General features: G+C 39.2%; 1 protein-coding gene across 4 annotated transcripts in view; it reads right to left on the reverse strand.

The window, feature by feature from the left end:
* The window catches only part of BBOX1 (gamma-butyrobetaine hydroxylase 1), a 61539-nt gene extending 44039 nt beyond the window's left edge, over nt 1–17500 (reverse strand). Inside the window, exons 1-3 of one of the 4 annotated variants that reach the window (XM_070426633.1) lie at nt 17315–17500; nt 7342–7595; nt 6084–6198 (exon numbers count right to left, since the gene is read on the reverse strand). In XM_070426633.1, coding sequence (XP_070282734.1) covers nt 6084–6198; nt 7342–7560 — 334 coding nt within the window. In that variant the 5' untranslated portion in view covers nt 7561–7595; nt 17315–17500. Of the gene's footprint in view, nt 1–6083; nt 6199–7341; nt 7599–16690; nt 16943–17150 lie in introns of those variants that run through there. The other 3 variants (XM_070426630.1, XM_070426631.1, XM_070426632.1) reach the window with 3 other exon arrangements.
* Between the last annotated feature and the right edge of the window lie 735 nt (nt 17501–18235).

Here is an 18235-nt window from a genome sequence, read left to right on the forward strand (position 1 = left end):
CAGCCAGTGGGAAAAAGGAGAAATGAGTTTCACTAATAAGATTGAGCATTTTTTCTTTCTTTGTAAACAAATATACTGCTCAAGAAGGTCAAGCAAACTCTCAGGGCTAGCTGGTCTCTATAGCTATTTACATCCGCTGCCAAGGGAAATTTGTGAAGATTGAGTTAATCCATAAAGAATGATATTGCCCTTCACTCAGCATTGCACTACTCTAGAGGATAAGTAGACACTTTTTCTATCATGCAGATAAAGATTTGGAGGCATAAAAAGGTTAAGTAGCTCGCTCAAGATCATAGACCTAGCAACACCTAAGATCAAGAGCACTCTTAACTTCAATGCTACACTGTTCTCTTAATAGCAGTTACAGACTGAGGAAAATGCAGAATTTTGAGAAAAAATATAGTAATGTTAGAGCATTCATTGAATAGAACAGAGGCTAAAAGTCAACTAATTTGTTTGATTACTACTTATTTATTTTTTGCCATGTGCACATTTAAAAGTTTGGGACTGAAACTTAAAAAGAAGAAATTTAAGTATGATGGAGATATTTATTACCCCCAAACTAAAGTTGTGTAGTTTTGTGATCTGCCACTTTGAAAAAGCAAAGTAGAGTCAGAAGTGAGAGGTAACAATTTTTTAACCAGTTGTCATGTGTGTGTGTGTGTGCATGCGTGTGTGTGTCTGATGACTCTCCTAATGTGTAGGCACTAGCAAAAATGGCAAGCTAAATATATAACATATGTGCAGGTTTGGTAAAAATGAAGCCAGCATATAAAGTGGTCCAACTTTACTTCTTGAAATTGCCACACTTTTACATTTTCTAAATTTATAAATGCTAAATTTAGAGTCCAACTGCCAATGTTATAAAACCCACTTCTAGTCTGCAAGAAAAAGTAAGCCTAGTTTCTGAGAAAATAAAGTTTTCATTCATTGAACAAAGCTCATTCTACTTTTACTCTGTTTGAAAAAAAATAGAAACATAAAAAGGAAATTTACTTTAGTGTAACTACAGAAAATTGTTTTTCCAATAGTATAAAAGGTATATTTTCCTTAATTTTTGAAGTGGTAAGTGTACTGAAAAAAAAACACATGAAAAGGAAGTGGACTGTAATAATTCTTCCTTGAAATAGATTTGCTTTAGGTTCTCAAAAATATCCTCAAACTTTTTAAAGACTTTTAAATACATCAGCTTTTAAAATATATAATTAAAAACACATGGTCAGGATGTTATTTATTTAAACATTTTTCTATTTATTATTTTTAAATTGAGGTAAAAGCCTATATAATAAAGAGGTAATATGCAAATTGACCGTCATACCCTCACACAAGATGGCTGCCCCCATGTGGTCACAAGATAGCTGTGCCCATGTCATCACAAGATGGCCACCACAAGATGGCCGGTGTGGGAGAGCAATTAGGGGTGACCAGGCCAGCAGGGGAGGGCAGTTGGGGGGAGACCAGGCCTGCAGGGGAGAGCAGTTAGGAATGACCAGGCTGGCAGGGGAGGGCAGTTAAGGGTGACCGGGTTGACCAGGGAGGGCAGTTGGAGGCGATCAGGCCAGCAGGGGAGCAGTTAGGCATTGATCAGGCTGGCAGGGGAGTGGTTAGGGGGTGATCAGGCTGGCAGAGGAGCGGTTAGGGACAATCAGGCAGGCAGGCAGGCGAGCAGTTAGGAGCCAGCAGTCCTGAATTGTGAGTCGGACATCCCCCGAGAAGTCCCAGATTGGAGAGGGTGCAGGCTGGGCTGAGGGACACCCCTCCCTTCCCCCAAGTGCACAAATTTCATGCACCAGGCCTCTAGTTGGTACATAACATTATATTAGTTTTAGGTATATAGCATAATAATTTGATCTTTGTATATACTACAAAGTGATACCAACAATAAGTCTAGTTGCCATCATCAGCATATTGACCCCCTTCACTCATTTTGCTCATCCCTCAATTCCCTTCCTCTCTGATAACCACCAATCTATTCTTTGTATCTATGAATTTTATTTTGTTTTGTTTGTTGATTTGTTCTTTAAGATTCTACATATAAGTGAAATTATATAGTACTTGTCTTTCTCTGTCTGACTTATTTCACTTAGCACAATACCCTCTAGGTCCATTCATATTGTCACAAATGGCAAGATTTCCTTCTTTTTTATGGCTGCCTAGTATTCTGGTGTGTGTGTGTGTGTGTGTGTGTGTGTGTGTGTGTGTGTGTGTTTGTGTGACATCTTTATCCATTCATATATCAATGAACACATTGGTTGTTTTCATATGTTGGTTATTGAGAATAATATTGCAATAAATACAGGGTGCTTATATCTGTTGGAATTAGTGTTTTGGTAGAGATTAAAGAACAGGACCACTGACTTCCTATCTTACAGGTTGATATATGTTTCTCTTGAATCCAGATTCTACTCCCATCCTGTTTGCTACTTCCCTGGTTTAGGCTCTCAGTGTCTTTTGCAGGATCATTTCTAGGCTGTGCTATGGTCACCCTGCTCCCAGTCACTCCCCAGACCAGTCCATTCAACACAGATGACCAGACCAGGACCTTTCTACAACACAAATCCAATCACTTTACTGTCTTTTGTAAATTGAATACAAACCAAGAACCAAAGGGGTACAGTGGATAAGGGGGAATGCAACAAGAGAAAAACAAAGCTAAGGAGACATTCACAAATGTATAAGCATTTAAGAAATTATATACCTTTGGTCAAAATCAGAAGGATTCAACTCTGAAACTGTAAAATGCATTCTAAAAAAAAGCAAAGCAATCTTCTTATTAAATTTATCAAGATCTTAAACTCATTTCTCTGGCTTTATAACATAAGCTTGAGAACTAATGGAGGGACTATACCTGAGCTCTATGTTGAGAAACTCCCTTGATGAATGGTTTAGGACTGAGACTCTTAATAGGGCATGTAAGCCTCTTCATGGTTTGGCCCCTTCCTTCTGTCTTGTGGACTAATAATTTTAACTTTACCAGCATTAAACTAATCGCAGATTCCTAAACCTACCCTGCTATTTTATACTTCTGTGATTTTCCACAGGCCTTTTTCTCTGTTGAGAATTTCTTGACTTTCTATCTTTGCCTGACAAACTGATTCTTCAAAACCCAGCTAAACCATGACTTCCCTTTGGGGACCCTTTCCTCATCTCTTCAGATTCCTTCCTCTATGTTGTAATTAACCTATGCGTGCTGTCATGGACTTAATGTATTTTACTTATTTGTTTTCATGGCTTGTGCACCCTCCTAGACTTGATACATCCTGGAGGACAGAATATATATATATATATATATATATATATATATATATATATATATATTTAACTTGGTATTTCCTTAAGGAGCTTCCAGCACAAAATAGGTACCCAATCTATGTGCCACTGGAAAGGACATTGTGAGGGAATGATTATTATCCACGTCTCCCTCCCAGCTGTGCCTGTCCCATGACAAAAGCCTTTTCTGGCAGATTATCATCTGTGTCTTCAGTTTTGAGTTCCACATCCAGTGCCAAGGGAAGATCAAGGGAAAGTGGTCTGCATCTTGACGCCAGATTTTAAAAGGCTCTCCTCACTCTAAGGAAAGTGCAGAAGAGGAGGAATTGCCACTGAGGACCGAAAACCTAACAAAGGCCTTTCACGAATGTCACTGAGTCTGTTTACATGTTCTGGAGTACAAATGTTTGAAAATATGCAACGACAGTAAAATAACATGTCAAGCTCTATGGGCAAAAAGCCATAAAAGCAATACTCTCTAAAATGGCCCATTAATTTCTACTTTAACCCACCAACTGCACAGCTTGAGAATATATTTTAAAAATCTGATGTTGTTTTAAACCATTAAAATATTTTCCAGTGTCTAAATAGCAGCCAGTTCTCCTTATATTATTCATGATTGCCGTGTGACCAGCTTTTTCCACTACTTAACTGAGTGTAGTATCATTTCCATTTTGCTACTGCCTGATAGCATTGAGAAATGTAAGCTATAAACTGTGCTCGTCAAGCAATATTAATGGGAGGGGGGTGGCCATGTCCTTTTATAATGCTTAAAAGCTTAAGCTGTAATAATAAGAAGTTGGCTTTTATTCCCTGAAATAATTAAAAGAAGAGCCTGAAGGAAATGAAAGTAAAATCCAACAGGATTACAAAATTAGGGCAGGGTTAAAGAAAAGTATTTTTAGTGCCAGAAGAAATTTAAAGAAAATAATAGTACATTTGTGATTCTGCTATTTGACCCAATTGCTACTCGGTTATGTAACTGGAGAGTCTGTGAAGTAACTAGCAATGCACTCACTGGGGAAGGCAAGAAAAACATATTTCCCCGGGTACTCATATGGATCCTGCCAGCTGGCTGGGCTTGAGAAAGAGGAAAGTGATTCCTGGTGGTTTAGACAGAAAGCACTGGAACAAAATTGTGTCAGTTGTCAGAATGGTGAGGCTAAGGGACTAGAGCAGTGGTGCTCAACCTTCCTAATGCTGCGACCCTTTAATACAGTTCCTCATATTGAGGTGACCCCCAACCATAAAATTATTTTCGTTGCTACTTCATAACTGTAATTTTGCTACTGTTATGAATCGTCATGTAAATATCTGATATGCAGGGTGTATTTAGGCGACCCCTGTGAAAGGGTCGTTCAACCCCCAAATGGGTTGCGACCCACAAGTTGAGAACCGCTGGACTAGAGGGACCTAGTTCTTTTATTTATTTTTATTGATTTCAGAGAGGAAGGGAGAGGGAAAGAGAGATAGAAACATCAATGATGAGAGAGAATCATTGATTGGCTGCCTCCTGCACCTTCCCCCTCCACTGGGGATTGAGCCCACAACTGAGGCATGTGCCCTTGACCGGAATCAAACCCAGGACCCTTCAGTCTGCAGACTAATGCTCTATCTACTGAACCAAACCGGCTAGGGCTAGGGACCTAGTTCTTTGCAAGACTGGCCTATGCTTGAAGTGGAAGGAACAGTCATACCCTGTTGATAACCACAGGACAAGGTCAAGCTGTGTGGTTGAAGTTGATTAATTAGTAACATTTCCATACCCATTACCAAACTGTTATACTAGTAAGTCTAGCATTTAAAAGCACGGAGAGTTACTGAACACATCTGAGATTTTCAGAATTGAAAGGAGTAAGGTACTATCTCTCGATCTTGGGATATGACCCAGAATTCCCAGAGAGGTGTTACAAAATTCAAGGAGCCTGGTCAAAGAGGCACAGGTCCAATATTTCCGGTTAACAGTGGAAAAGATAGTTCAGGAAAACTTGCCTTGTTAGTGTGTTTGTAGAAGTTGAGATTCTAGAAAATACATAAGAATCATCATGTTTCTAGAATTTGCCTTTGTCCCACATAATCTTTGATACAAATCTTCAAAATACACAGAGAGTGAATTATTAACACTTCCCACTTCTCTCTAGTGTCTCTTCTTGAGCTGTAATTATTGTGTATCTCCTAAGAGTCATACTTTAAAAATACCTATATTAATATTTATTTTATCTTGTCTCTCTGCTCAAGAATGAAGTCTTTTTTTCTCCATAGCATTCATTAATGCAGATTTCCTGAACATTTATGTGGTCACAGGTTCCCTTGAGACCCATATAAATTTTCCCCAAGCAAATGTGCTGTGCACACTTACACGCACGCATACTAACACACACACAGACACTCATATAAACACAGCATGGGGTTCATGGATCACACAATTTTATCTGTGGATACCAGGTTAGGAATTCCTGCGTTACTGATTTGGTGTTATTCTGGCCTTGGGTCAAATTATTAAGACGGGCAACTCTGGTTTGTTCTGCCACTATGCAGCGGACACTTTCAGAATGTCTTCTGTGCCAGGTTTCACAGTATATGACAAGGATACAAGTTTGCTGTGTTTCTTTCCTTCCTGTCTCTTGAGAATGTCTAGAATGGATCTATATTTCTTTTCATCACTATCCAAATGACCTGTGTTGGTAAATCATTAGACATTCCACATAAATTACCATAACATTTTAACAAAAGCACAAGGGTTTGAATTTGATTCTGAGCAAATTTCTTCCCATACGAGTTTTAAACGACATTGAAGATCATGACAAGGTTACCTGGAAAAAACAATTCTCTTTGAAGTTTTTCTCTGGCCTGCTGTGAAAAGCATCTCTTCTTCAGCCAATCAGCTTCAAATTCACTGTAATGTTCGCTTGGCCATGTGATAAGAACCTTATAACACAAAAAGCAAATATCACCTGTATGTATATTATGCTTCTGTATACTCAGTTCTCCACTATTGCCCTGTTTCTGAATGTCATTTAAGGTAATCAGGGAATCAATCCCCTCCCCGCCACGCCCTTTTTGCGTATGTACGCACAGGCATAGAATAAGCTTTTGAAAAACAAGAGGATTGAAAGCCACTGGGATCTATCTGAGTTCTGAGGCCCCTTAAATATCACACAAGCAATAAAAACTGGCTAGACCTGACATTCTTTTCTGTATTCTCTAAACCTGTGATTTCCACACTTTTTGCCATGACTTGAAGTTAGAGTATCAGAAATAGTAATGATGTGACCAGGCAGATAATAATAATAGAACACCACATTGAGTGCATACTGTGTAATGAGCACTACAGACATAACTCGTTAGTCCTCATGCAACTCTAGGGAGAAGGCATTACTATCATTGACATTATTTCAGGTGGGGGATGTAGGAGTAAGTACTATTTCTATGGTCGCACAGCTAGCATGCAGGGGACCCTGGGAGTAAAGTGCTCCAGTGGAGGTGAAGACAAGAGTGTGAGGAGGGTGACCTTGCTGGTCACCTTTGCTTCTCTGGTAATTATCCTAGTATTTGGAAGAGAGAAACATAGGGTGGTGGCCACATCTAGTTTGTGGTTTTGAGAGATATGCTTTTGGGAATTCTAGAACAATCCTTGCACAGCTACTCACTAATTTTGAGTGCTTACTATAATGCTAGGCACTAGTCGAAACATTTTACCCATATTATCTCATTGAATCCTCACATTATCTTTTTGAACAAATTCTGTTAGTACCCCTAGTTCACAGATGAGTAAACTGAGGCCCAGGAGCATTCTTTTTATTATAGAAATAGTTCGTTTGTGTCTTTAAGGCTGTCAGTCACTAAAGGAATGAGCAACACTAGATTTTATGAACAATAGTCATAGTAATAAAAATAGTAGGAATAATAACAGAATCTTTTAGTTACTGAGCAGGCTCACTTTGCACCCAGCACTACCCAAGCCTGATGACATATACGATCCAATAATAATTCATTATGTACATTATTGGACATCAACCCCTTTATTTATCTTGGGAAGGAAGGGAGAAATGGTAAGTTAGAGATAATTACCCTTTTTCTGTCAAACGACAAGTCTTTAATACCAATGTTCACATCAAGAGATTCCACGAGAAATTTCCGTGCTTTCGCAGAATCCAGGTAGCAGTGGGGGCACTGGCAGTTGTCCCTCAGCCACACGGCAGGGTAGAAGGACTCCGTACCATCCTGCCAGAGAATCTGCATCAGATGAGCCCCATCCAGCACTTCTGCCTTCTGGATGGCGCAGTGCATGTTTCTGGTCCTTGCAGGTAAATCTCGTCAGCTACCTGCTAATGCAAATCAGTGTTACAAGGCATCTCAGGCAGATTGGGTCTGAACGTGACCTCTAAGAGTGTAAACAATTCAAGTAGACCCTAGCTTCGGCTATTTGCTCATCTGCCAGAGTTTGCGGTTTGACTTAGCAGCGCTGGGACCTTTGTCCTGGTGCGAGTATTTCGTATGTTGTAAATAGAAACACATTGACTAAAAGTCAATAAGATAAACGTGCTGAGTCAGGATCCAAAGAATTCCTTGTTTTTCTCACAGTCATTTTAAATAATAAATTCAGAACCACTGACATGTGCACCTTTAAGTTCTGTTTGTATAAAAGCTCTGGAATTTTTGTAAGAGAGAAAAAATGCTCCATAGATTGAAAGCACAACAATCATACTTGTACTATTTTAATGGATGCCTAATTGTACATGCCATTTAAAGAAAAGAATAGTTTATTGATTTTTGGAGAGAGAGGAAGGGAAAGAAATAGCATTGTGAGAGCACAACATCTATCGACTGCCTCCTGTATGCCCCCTATCGGGGATGGAGTCCACAACCTGGGCATGTGCCCTGACTGGGAATTGAACTGGCAACCCTTTGTTGCCCGGGAGGATGCCCAACCAACTGAGCCACACAGGCCAGAGCTGCACATGCCTTTTGAAAAAAATGTTTCTGTAACACAAAATTAGTAAGCTTGTTCTAATAAGGAGACTATTAATGCAATTTTAAATTATACTTGAAGAGGTACTGTGATCCAATACATTGTACTATTTCTATTCTATCATTTATTTTCTTTAACTTATATAGTATATTTTCTCAAAGTGATATAAAAGTTCCTGGGCTCTGCAAAGAATGTGTTTGGTTTGTTCGCTGAAGATTTTCTGTTTGAATAGAGTGCACCTTGAGATTTTGGTTAGTTTACTCTAACCCTTTCATGAGTACTTTCATGGCTTTCCTTGGGAACGCATTGCTTCTTTTCATGAAGAAATCCACCAAATTTGAGAAGATGCAGTATTGGCAGAAAAGGGAGTCAAGTGAGAGAGCAGGCTTACTTTGCACCCAGCACTACCCAAACCTGATGACCTGTGTAGTGCTGTGGACTGAGCACCTCAGTGTTGATTCTGATTCCAATCATGGCTATAAATTTGACCTTCAGAAATTATATCAATGTTCTAAATCTCACTTTCTTCATATGTCATTCTCCAGGAATCTAAACTTAGATGGAAGAAATAGAATTTATACTGAAGAAGTAGAACTTCTTAATTTCTTTCATGTTATAATTAGGTCATCATTAATAGAAGGTGACATGTGACAATAGAAACAGAGCTTCATTGTCTTGGGATGAAGGGGAGGCAGACACACACATAGTGACTGCTTAACAAGTATCTTCTATGTACCAGGCACAGCAATTGTCAATGGAGGGTTCAGTGACAAGCAAGACAAAATAGCTCTCCATCTTTCTTAAACTTATAGATAGGAAAACTTGATACATCATTAAAAGAACTTAAAAAATACTTCCCACAACATTAAAATAAAACAGCTTTTAGGTGATTGTTTTACATATACTTCTTTAGCTTGGTTAATGTAGTCAGGTTATAAAGGAGGGCCAGGAAAAAAAAGGCCTCTTTTTTTTTTCATTTAGATAATCCTTCTAAAGTTATCTAATGATGAAAAGGAAAATATAATTCATTGGGATTCATGCTTATTCCCACGTGGGAACTCCCATCTATTTTCTCTTAATAATTTATATAGCAACAGGAGAGCGCTGTTACCTAAAAAATCATCAAAAATATAATTTAGTTCAAACCTGGGTATTTATCTCAGATTGAAAAAGAGACCCTCGGGAAGTCCCAATGTCAGTTTCTCTGCGGAATGAGTAGGGAATTTAGTTTTCCTGATAGAAGGGGCAGCTGGCAGGTTTTCTCATAAGAATGGTTTCCAAGGACAGTGATGGTTCCAGTCAGTCTGGCATAGTGTAACCAGTCCATTAAATCACACACGATGCACATGGACAAAATGGAAAAGTGTAGTAAATTTTATCTAAGTCAAGGATTGGCAATAATTTTTGTAAAAGGACAGATAGTACATATTTCAGGGCTGTAGGCTACATACAGTACCTGTTGCCTATTCTTGTTTTATTTTTCCAAACACTGTAAGAATATAAAAGCTATCCTTACCTCATGGGCTGTAGAAAAATAGGCTGTAGGCCATATCTGGCAAAGGGTTGCCTGTCCTTGGTCAAGTTACCTAAGTCATGCTTTCACTACAGTGGAATACAACCACGCTTAACTACAGAAAACGGCCCTCTTTTTCTTCCTCAGATATCAGGTTAAACCTATTAAAATATATACTAAGTATCTTTGTGCCTGCTGAACCAGAGGGTACAAAGATCACCATGAAGTTCTAGACCTCGGGGAAAAGCAAGATAATTATGAAAGTTAATAAAAATAATTCTGGGCAGAAATTCATAGTTGCCTGAGAGGCTCCAGGACACCACCTTAGAGAAAATGGCAATTTGAGTAAGCCGTAAAGGCTTTTTGATCAATGTTACTGAATACATGTTCATTCCATCTTATTTTATTTCTCCCTCATTCTTTTTTTTTTAAATCCTCACCTGAGGATATTTTTCTATTGATTTTTTTTAGAGAGAGTGGAAGAGAGAGGGAAAGACAGAGAGAAATATTGATGTGAGAGAAACACATCCATTGGTTGCCTCCTGCACAAACCTTGACCAGAGCTAGGGCTAGAGAGGAGCCTGCAATCGAGATACATACCCTTGACTGGAATTGAACCTGGGATCCTTCAGTCTGCAGGCCGATGCTCTATCCACTGAGCCAAACCAGCTAGGGCTTTTCCTCCCTCATTCTTTAGCACAAGCATATGACTAGTAATTTGCTATTTTCACATCTTCTCTTTGTAGCCAAGGTTAGTGTGTGATATGATACTGGCCAATGAAATATATCTGAAAGTTGCTGAATTTAGAACAATTTAAAAATAAGCAGACTTAGTTGCCACATGATGTTTCCCCTTCTTCATGCCTGGAATATTGATGTGGTGTTGGCAATGGAGTAGTCATTTTGCAAACATGAGGCAAGAAGCAGAAGATTAAAATCTAAAAGTAGCCTGGGCTCCCCATGGTTCTGTGAAATCATATGCCCACTACTGGATAGTCATGTCTGGACTTGTTTTTGCACAAGAAAAATAATAAACTCCTTACAGATATGAACCTCCATCTGCCAGCTTTTCTGGATACAGATAGGTTGGATCACATGCATAAAAATCTGTGAAAGGTCATTCCAAGGAGCGGGGGCAAAATGAGCCAAGGAATTAAGATTTTCTGAGTTTGAACAACAGAAAATATTTGGTTTAGCTGGAGCCAAAGGCTATGAGAGACAATACAACTTAAAAGAAATTAAAAGGTATGTTGTTAACAGATCAAGAAGCACTAGGCACACAGAAGTTTGGCCTCTATTCTGTTATAAATGGAACATTTAAAATATTTCTTCCAGGCAGGAGATTGACAAGGGAGATGATACTGAGTACAGTGTATTGGAGGCAGGTAAAAACACTAGAATTAGAGAAGTTGTTTGGAGTTTTAGTAGTGACGAGGTTAAGAATAAATGAGAATGCTGGGAGTGGACGTGTAGAGGAAAAGCTGGGAGGAGAGGTGTGAGCCACATTGCAAAGTTCATTTGAAAGTGTCCCTCAGTGTTTGTCCTCATTAATTTCTCTTTGGCCCTTTTACTAAAAACCATTTTATGAAAGAGAATGACTTTGTTTTCTATTCTATAAGAAGACAATTCTTTGGTGAGCTTGCTTAAAAAGAGCAATTACAATAATCTATTAACGATGATCAAGAAGTGCAATGCAGAATGCAATTGTTCACATGGACAGCCATGTGAAAATGTGGATGTGTTACCAGGCACGTGGTTATACCAAGATTTCTTCTAGTACAAGGCTATGCTTTTTTGGTGAGTGGAAAACAGACAGAGAAGGGAGATTCTGGCTTCCCAGCAAATAAATATCTACAGGCATGATGGAGAGCCCAGAGGCCAAATAGAAACAAGAAAAATTATTTACATGTATCCTATTTTGTTTATCTGGGTATTCTTTTTGGTACTTAACCTATTTGTAAACTGATGGATTAATCACTTGCTAAAATTACTTGCCAAGAACCAAAGGCAAAAACATATCTTAAAATATAAACACATGCGGAAAAACCTTTGTAGCTTTAAAGCACACTTTCTTTACCCGGAGACCATATTTAATTTTTAAGGTACATTGTACAAAATAGCCAAGGGAGGTGTAAAGTACAACGTAGAGTATACAGCCAATAATATTGTAATAACTGTGTATAGTGCCAGGTGAGTATTTAAAATATTGGGGGGACTACTCTGCAAAACATCTGATTGTCTAACCACTATGCGGCACACTTGAAATGAATACAAAATAGTTTTGAATGTGAACTGTAATTGAAAAATAAAATATTAAAAAATACATTTACAAATTGGTTCTGGCCTGTTAGTTCCGTTTTTGTAGACTATAATCATCTCCCCCCCCCCCCCCCCCCTTCATCCTCTCTCTTTCTAAATCCACTCAGTTTTTCAGGCTATTTTCCTAAGATGTGATATCTAGATTCTGCACCTTTTCAGTCTATACGTGTTTTTCAAAAATGGTTTACAAGATACCATAGATGAAATATTTCTAGTACAGAAAAACATGAAAACTAGTACTTTCTATGTAGGAAGAGTAAAGAATATCTAGAAGTTTTTTTTGATTTTTTTTTTACCTTGTGAGTTTTAAAGAATAGTGGTAACTGCTTATGGGCAACTCGTTTGGTTCTAAAATAAGAATATTTGTTTTAATTATATTGATATTAAGGTTACAATAATAGTAACAGTAGAAGCTTACTTTATTGAATGTCTTTTCATGCCACTCACTGTTCTAAGTGCTTCATGTATATTAACTCATGGGATCTTCACTACAATCCAATGAGAAATCTACTGCAATTACCCAAATAAGCAGCAAAGAAAGAGGTTAAGGGCTATTAGCATATAGATAACAACAAAAGCCATCTTAAGCTCTTCAAGGGAGTAAGACTATTAAGAAAAATCTTGCTCATTTGTTTTTTTTTATCATCCAAGTTCCATGTGTGCTGATCTATATTCTAAATTCAACTAATTTTCAGTACTGTGGTCATTAATGGGTTTGAAAATGTTTTGGTTGGGAAGAATTTTTATAAAACTTAAAATCAGATACATTGATTCTTAATGGATACATTGTTTGAAGGGTGCATTTTTCACCACAGTAAACGTTGTTCCTGTACTTAAAGATGGCACTGTGCCCATGTCCTAATTATTGTTGAAGTGATCACACCTACAGACATCTGTACCAACAACACTAATTATAACCCAAACTTCTACTTCAAGCTTTCTGCGTCTCTATTTCCTCCTCCTTTGTTTTTTCTCCTCTTCCTACCTAGCATGTTTGAACTGGAGAGGGAAAAGCACGTTTCCAGATATTAGGGGAACCTGAGACTCTTCCCCCAACCCACTTGACCAGTAGCTATCCTTAGAAGGTATTTCAAGAGAGGTTGCACCATCTGGACTTGGCTGATGGTAGGTTGCCTGAGGCACATGAGAGTGTGGAAGAACTGGAAAGACATGGGTGTTGCTGAAGTTAATTGTTTGAGTGTCTATGAAGGTGTTGGCAGGTCATTTCTACTCTTGACAATCCCTTTCTCAGCTGTAGGACAGATGTGCATGGCAATCCAAACCAAAGCACGGAGGAATGAACGGGAAACAGTTTCCCCCTTTAATGTTCCTTGGCTTATGTAAAGGTTTGTTGGGGCAAATGTGATGAATATTAAAAAAGAAAAAAGTTAAGGATCATCAGTATTTGAAAGCAAATTATAAAAATTTATAAGCTGCATATGAGTGTAATATTTTAAAATCTATTTTTCGATTTCATCCACTTGACTTGTTAAAAGCGATCCCATTTGAAGCATCATGGACATTTAGATATTTGATAAACTATTGTGTTTCTCTGGAGGAAAGAAGTAGAAAAAAGCACCCTAACTGGTTTGGCTCAGTGGATAGAGCATCAGCCTGCAGACTGAAAGGTCCCAGGTTCAATTCCAGTTAAGGGCATGTACCTTGGTTGCAGGCACATCCCCAGTAGGGGGTGTGCAGGAGGCAGCTGATTAATGTTTCTAACTCTCTATCTCTCCCCCTTCCTCTCTATAAAAAATCAATAAAGTATATTATTAAAAAAAGGAAATAGAAAAAAGTAGATAACTCCAGATATATATATTTCTACTTACTCCATGATTATAATTTAATTTATGAAATATCACATTAGTTTTGGAGGGGAGGAAGTAGTTTTTCCTGGCCCAAGAATCAGAGCTTGGATTGGTGGAGATTCCTATCTGATGTGATAGAGTTCTTTTAATTTCTTGGTGTGTGTGTGTGTGTGTGTGTGTGTGCGTGCAAAAATGTCTCCTCTCCCCACTCCCTTACCCTATTTTTTCCCTTCAGAGTTATGGAAGTGTGTGTGAAACTCCTGTTTGGCACAACCCAGTTTGTTTTAGAGATTATCTTACTGCAGCAATGGGTGTGGTTTCTGTCTTTTTTTTATCTTTTTAAAAATTTGATGAATTCACATTTTGTCAGCTGGTTTCTCCAGCACTTTTTGGAAAGTCAAGAAAGTGGCTCTGAAAATTATTTTATGCATTGACATTAGAAATGAAATAAAAAATAAACTTAGAACTAGAACTCTCGAACCAGAGAGAAACAACCTGGGATAACACTGGGTTTGGTGCAAGGAAAAGAGAAGCTCAGAGATGTTGGGTGTGACTTGTCCGAGCCCGCACTGCTGGTTAGTGGAAGAGAGTGTCCCAAAACAGGTTGGCCAGCCAACTGTGCACAAATAAAGTGAGTATTTTCTAATTCTAATAAAAGAGAGTGCAAAAATTTCTCGAATGTGAATTACAACTAATTTGAATCATAGGTTTCAGATGGGATTCTCAGGAAGTTGATGCAGAAACTTCATAGTAACTATACATAAAATTAAAATTGAGGGAGACTAATAATATACACTTGAGGAGGCTGATTCATCTACTAGATTACTCATCACCCCAAATAAAAAGTAATTATTTCTTGACTGTTTTTTTTTATTGGAAGACAAGAATAGAGTGAACTCATGTTACCAAATGTCAGTTAAAATTCATCTTCTCTACCTAAGTAAATCATCAGACCTGCTATCATACTAGCAGGATCCCATATATTTGACCTCCTGCTTCTACTAGTAGGTGGTAGGATCAGAAAATGATCAAAATGCAAGAAACATGCATATTGTAGGGGTGTATGGGTATAAGGTGTATATATAAAACCATTTATTCAGCACTTAATATGTTCTGGCCACTCTTATAGTGCTTTCTATGTGTTAACCTTATTTAATCTTCCTGACACTCCTATGAAACCAGTACCATCACTTCCATTTTATATATAATCTCTTTTAAAAACATGTTTTTATTGTTTTCAGAGAGGAAGGGAGAGGGAGAGAGAGATAGAAACATCAAAGATGAGAAGGAATCATTGATGGGCTATCTCCTGCATGTCCCACACTGGAGATTGAGCCTGAAATCCAGGCATATGCCCTGATCAGGAATCAAATAGTGACCTCCTAGGTCATAGGTCTACCCTCAACCATTCCAGTGGGCTCTAGATGATCTTGAGCTTGGAGAGGTGAAGTAGCTGACTTGAAAGCAGAGGAAATAGGAATTTTTGACCACTGCCTAGTACTACATCATGGAGAACCTATGGCTGAATAATTTTCTAAGCAATAAATTCAATTCACCAAAAATGTACTGTAAAATAGTAGCTAAAATCTCAATACGATTGGTTGTTAGTTGACCTCACCATGCTACATTTCATCCTTGGAAGGAGAAGATCAAAAGTTGTTTCCCAAATAATTGGATGCTCTCCCCCACCCCTGCCACATTCCCAAACATTACATATTGCTCTTCCTTTATATTTCAACTTTTAATCATAAAACTCAATTAACTTCCACTTGGTAAGGTTGAGGTTGACAGGATTTTATTAGCAATGTCTGAACTTTAATATCATTGGAATATATACACACCCTAATCATTATACTTGCTGCATAAGGCCCTTCAACTTAGATATTATTTTATTTTTTAAACTTGATTTAATAAGTGGCTGAGTTACTTAATAATTTATGAATATATGTTCAGCTGAATAACAAATTCTATAAAGCCATCAGAAGAACCAGTTTATTATCTTGACCAGGTTCACTATTCTGCTTGCTATTTTGTTTAAAGTCTTAAATTGTATGCACTCACTTGTTCCTAAATTGTAAAAGGGAAAACTTTAGCTTTGCTCTGGTGGAATTGCCACATTCAGATTGGAACTCCAATGATCAAGGCGTCCCTTTACTGATGTAATGCAGAGTATTCATGCTAGACTTAAGATTTCTAAAGCTCTGAACCAGAACATATATTCATTATGAGAAATTTTATATTCCAATGAAATTGATGCAAAATACCTGTCATATCTCTTCTTGAGCTACATTTAGGGAGCAAAACACTTGAAAGGGTGCACAATATCCTTCCTAAAGACGCTTGGTACATCTAGCTTTTTGGGCTTAACCAAGGGCCAAGGTTGAATATGCAGTCACCTTTCTTTGGGTTGGGTTGTGAATTATTCAATGAGGAACATTCCCAACCAGAACACTCCTCCCCCACTCCCCTACCACCCAGTCTGCTTTTTAGACAGTCTTCTCTCTGTCCCCTCTGTATGCTTTCTGGATCAACTTAGGGATTGCAAAGTAACTTGACTGCTAGACTAAGCCAAACATAATTAGGAAAGAGAAGCTGCCAAGAGGTAATCAGATCCACTGCATTCCAAAATCAAGCCCATTCCAAATGCCTGTTGGACCATCCTCATTGCAGCCCACGTGGCCATGAGATCCATGCACCTGGATTTCCAATTGGATGCTTCCCACGCCCCCCCCACCCCCCACCCCGCCACAGTGCATAGACCTGAATCCACAGACTCTTCAAAGAAAGGAAAGTTCAGCTCCATCATACCTGTTCTCAGATGTGCTTTAGACGCCAAACCATGCAAAATATACCAACGAAAGAAAATGTCTTTTAAAAGTCCTTTGAGGAGGGAGCCTCCTGGCATCCGTCACCTCCTGGATTGATCTGACCCCAGTTTCCGATGTCTGATGTGGGGCTAGTAGTTGGGAACCTTTCTCTCTGCTCCTGGCAGCTCCACCGCAGCCCTGCCCCCAGACACAGTTAAGGTTTGCAAATGAGGAGGGATGTCTCAATCAGAAGGTGTAGCAACTCCTGAGAGGAGCTTGGAAATTTTAAAGAAGAAAAGAAAAGAAAAAAAAAGAGCTTTTATGGCCTAAAGGGAAAGCAGTTAGAAAGAAAAGAATACTTTCACTATTGCAAGTGCCTGAAACCACAAAGCCCCAGGTTTCAATGAAAAGCTTTACCTTAGTTCAGAACCTTCCCTGACAGAAGGAGGCGCAGGTCTCACCTGTCTTGTCTCCTGTCCCAGCACTAGCAGCAGCAACAGCAGCAAGTGAAGGAGCTGTCACTCCTGTCCCACCTGTTCACAGTGACAGCTCTTTTATTGCAAAACTCGCTTGGAGAAAAGGCATTGAGATGCACATTGAACAGGGAGGAGCTACCAGCTCTCACCTGAGCAAGAGGTGAGGTGGTATCTACCCAGCCACCATAGAATATTCCATATGAATCCCTTTAGAGGGAGCTTGATCCGTTGTCCAGGGCTGGTATAAGGCGGGAATGGGTCCCCCTGAGCCCTATGCCCTGCTTTCTCTGCTGCTTTGGCTGGAATGAACAGTAGCTGCCAGAGAGGACTTTTCTGAAGGCACCTGGTTGCCCAGTGACTTGACTCATAACACACAGCCCTTAGGGCAACAAAAGGGAAAGGCCAGGATGGGCAGAGGGCCAGGGACCCAGAGCCTGGTTGCTGGGCATTCAGATGGGAAGTGCTCAGTGCAGGGGGAGGGCTGGTGGACAAGGCTAATTTCCTAGCTCCTAACAGGGTCCAGATTCCATTAAAAGAAAGTCTGCAGGTGGCAACAAATATCCAGGAAAGAGGGGCCTGAGTCCTCTGCCTTCCTCTCACCACCATCAGAAGCAGCATCAGCCTGCTACTTGTTGCTTCTTGCCTGAAGGGCATTCACAGCTGGGAGACTCAGGAACAAAAGAGCTAGACATAGAGAAAGCCCAACTCTCCATGGCCTCCTCCATGGTTGGCTGCCCAGGACAACTCCCCTTCCAGGGCTGCAGCAACCCCTCCTCCCCTTCCTCAATAATGCCCTGACAGCTCCTTTCACAGCAACATTGAAATTGTGTCCCTTCCTGCGGTCCCCTCCTCCATCTTCTCCTTCCTTCCTCCAAATCCAGGTCAAGTTACTGACACCCAGTGCCCAGTGACAATAACAGCAGGTTTTGTTTCCCATGCAGGGCAGGACAGTGTGTGAATCTGGAATGCTCTTGTAAATGCCCCAAGCCATTGAAACCCATGGTAACTGAATTTACGGCCAGTAGCAATCAGTTAATTATATTCTAAAATTTCTGATGATATAATAAAAA

The sequence above is a fragment of the Myotis yumanensis genome, unplaced genomic scaffold (genome assembly GCF_028538775.1).
Source record: "Myotis yumanensis isolate MYYU_CA2020_CCGP unplaced genomic scaffold, mMyoYum1.0.hap1 SCAF_10, whole genome shotgun sequence".
Classification (NCBI taxonomy): Eukaryota; Metazoa; Chordata; class Mammalia; order Chiroptera; family Vespertilionidae; genus Myotis; species Myotis yumanensis.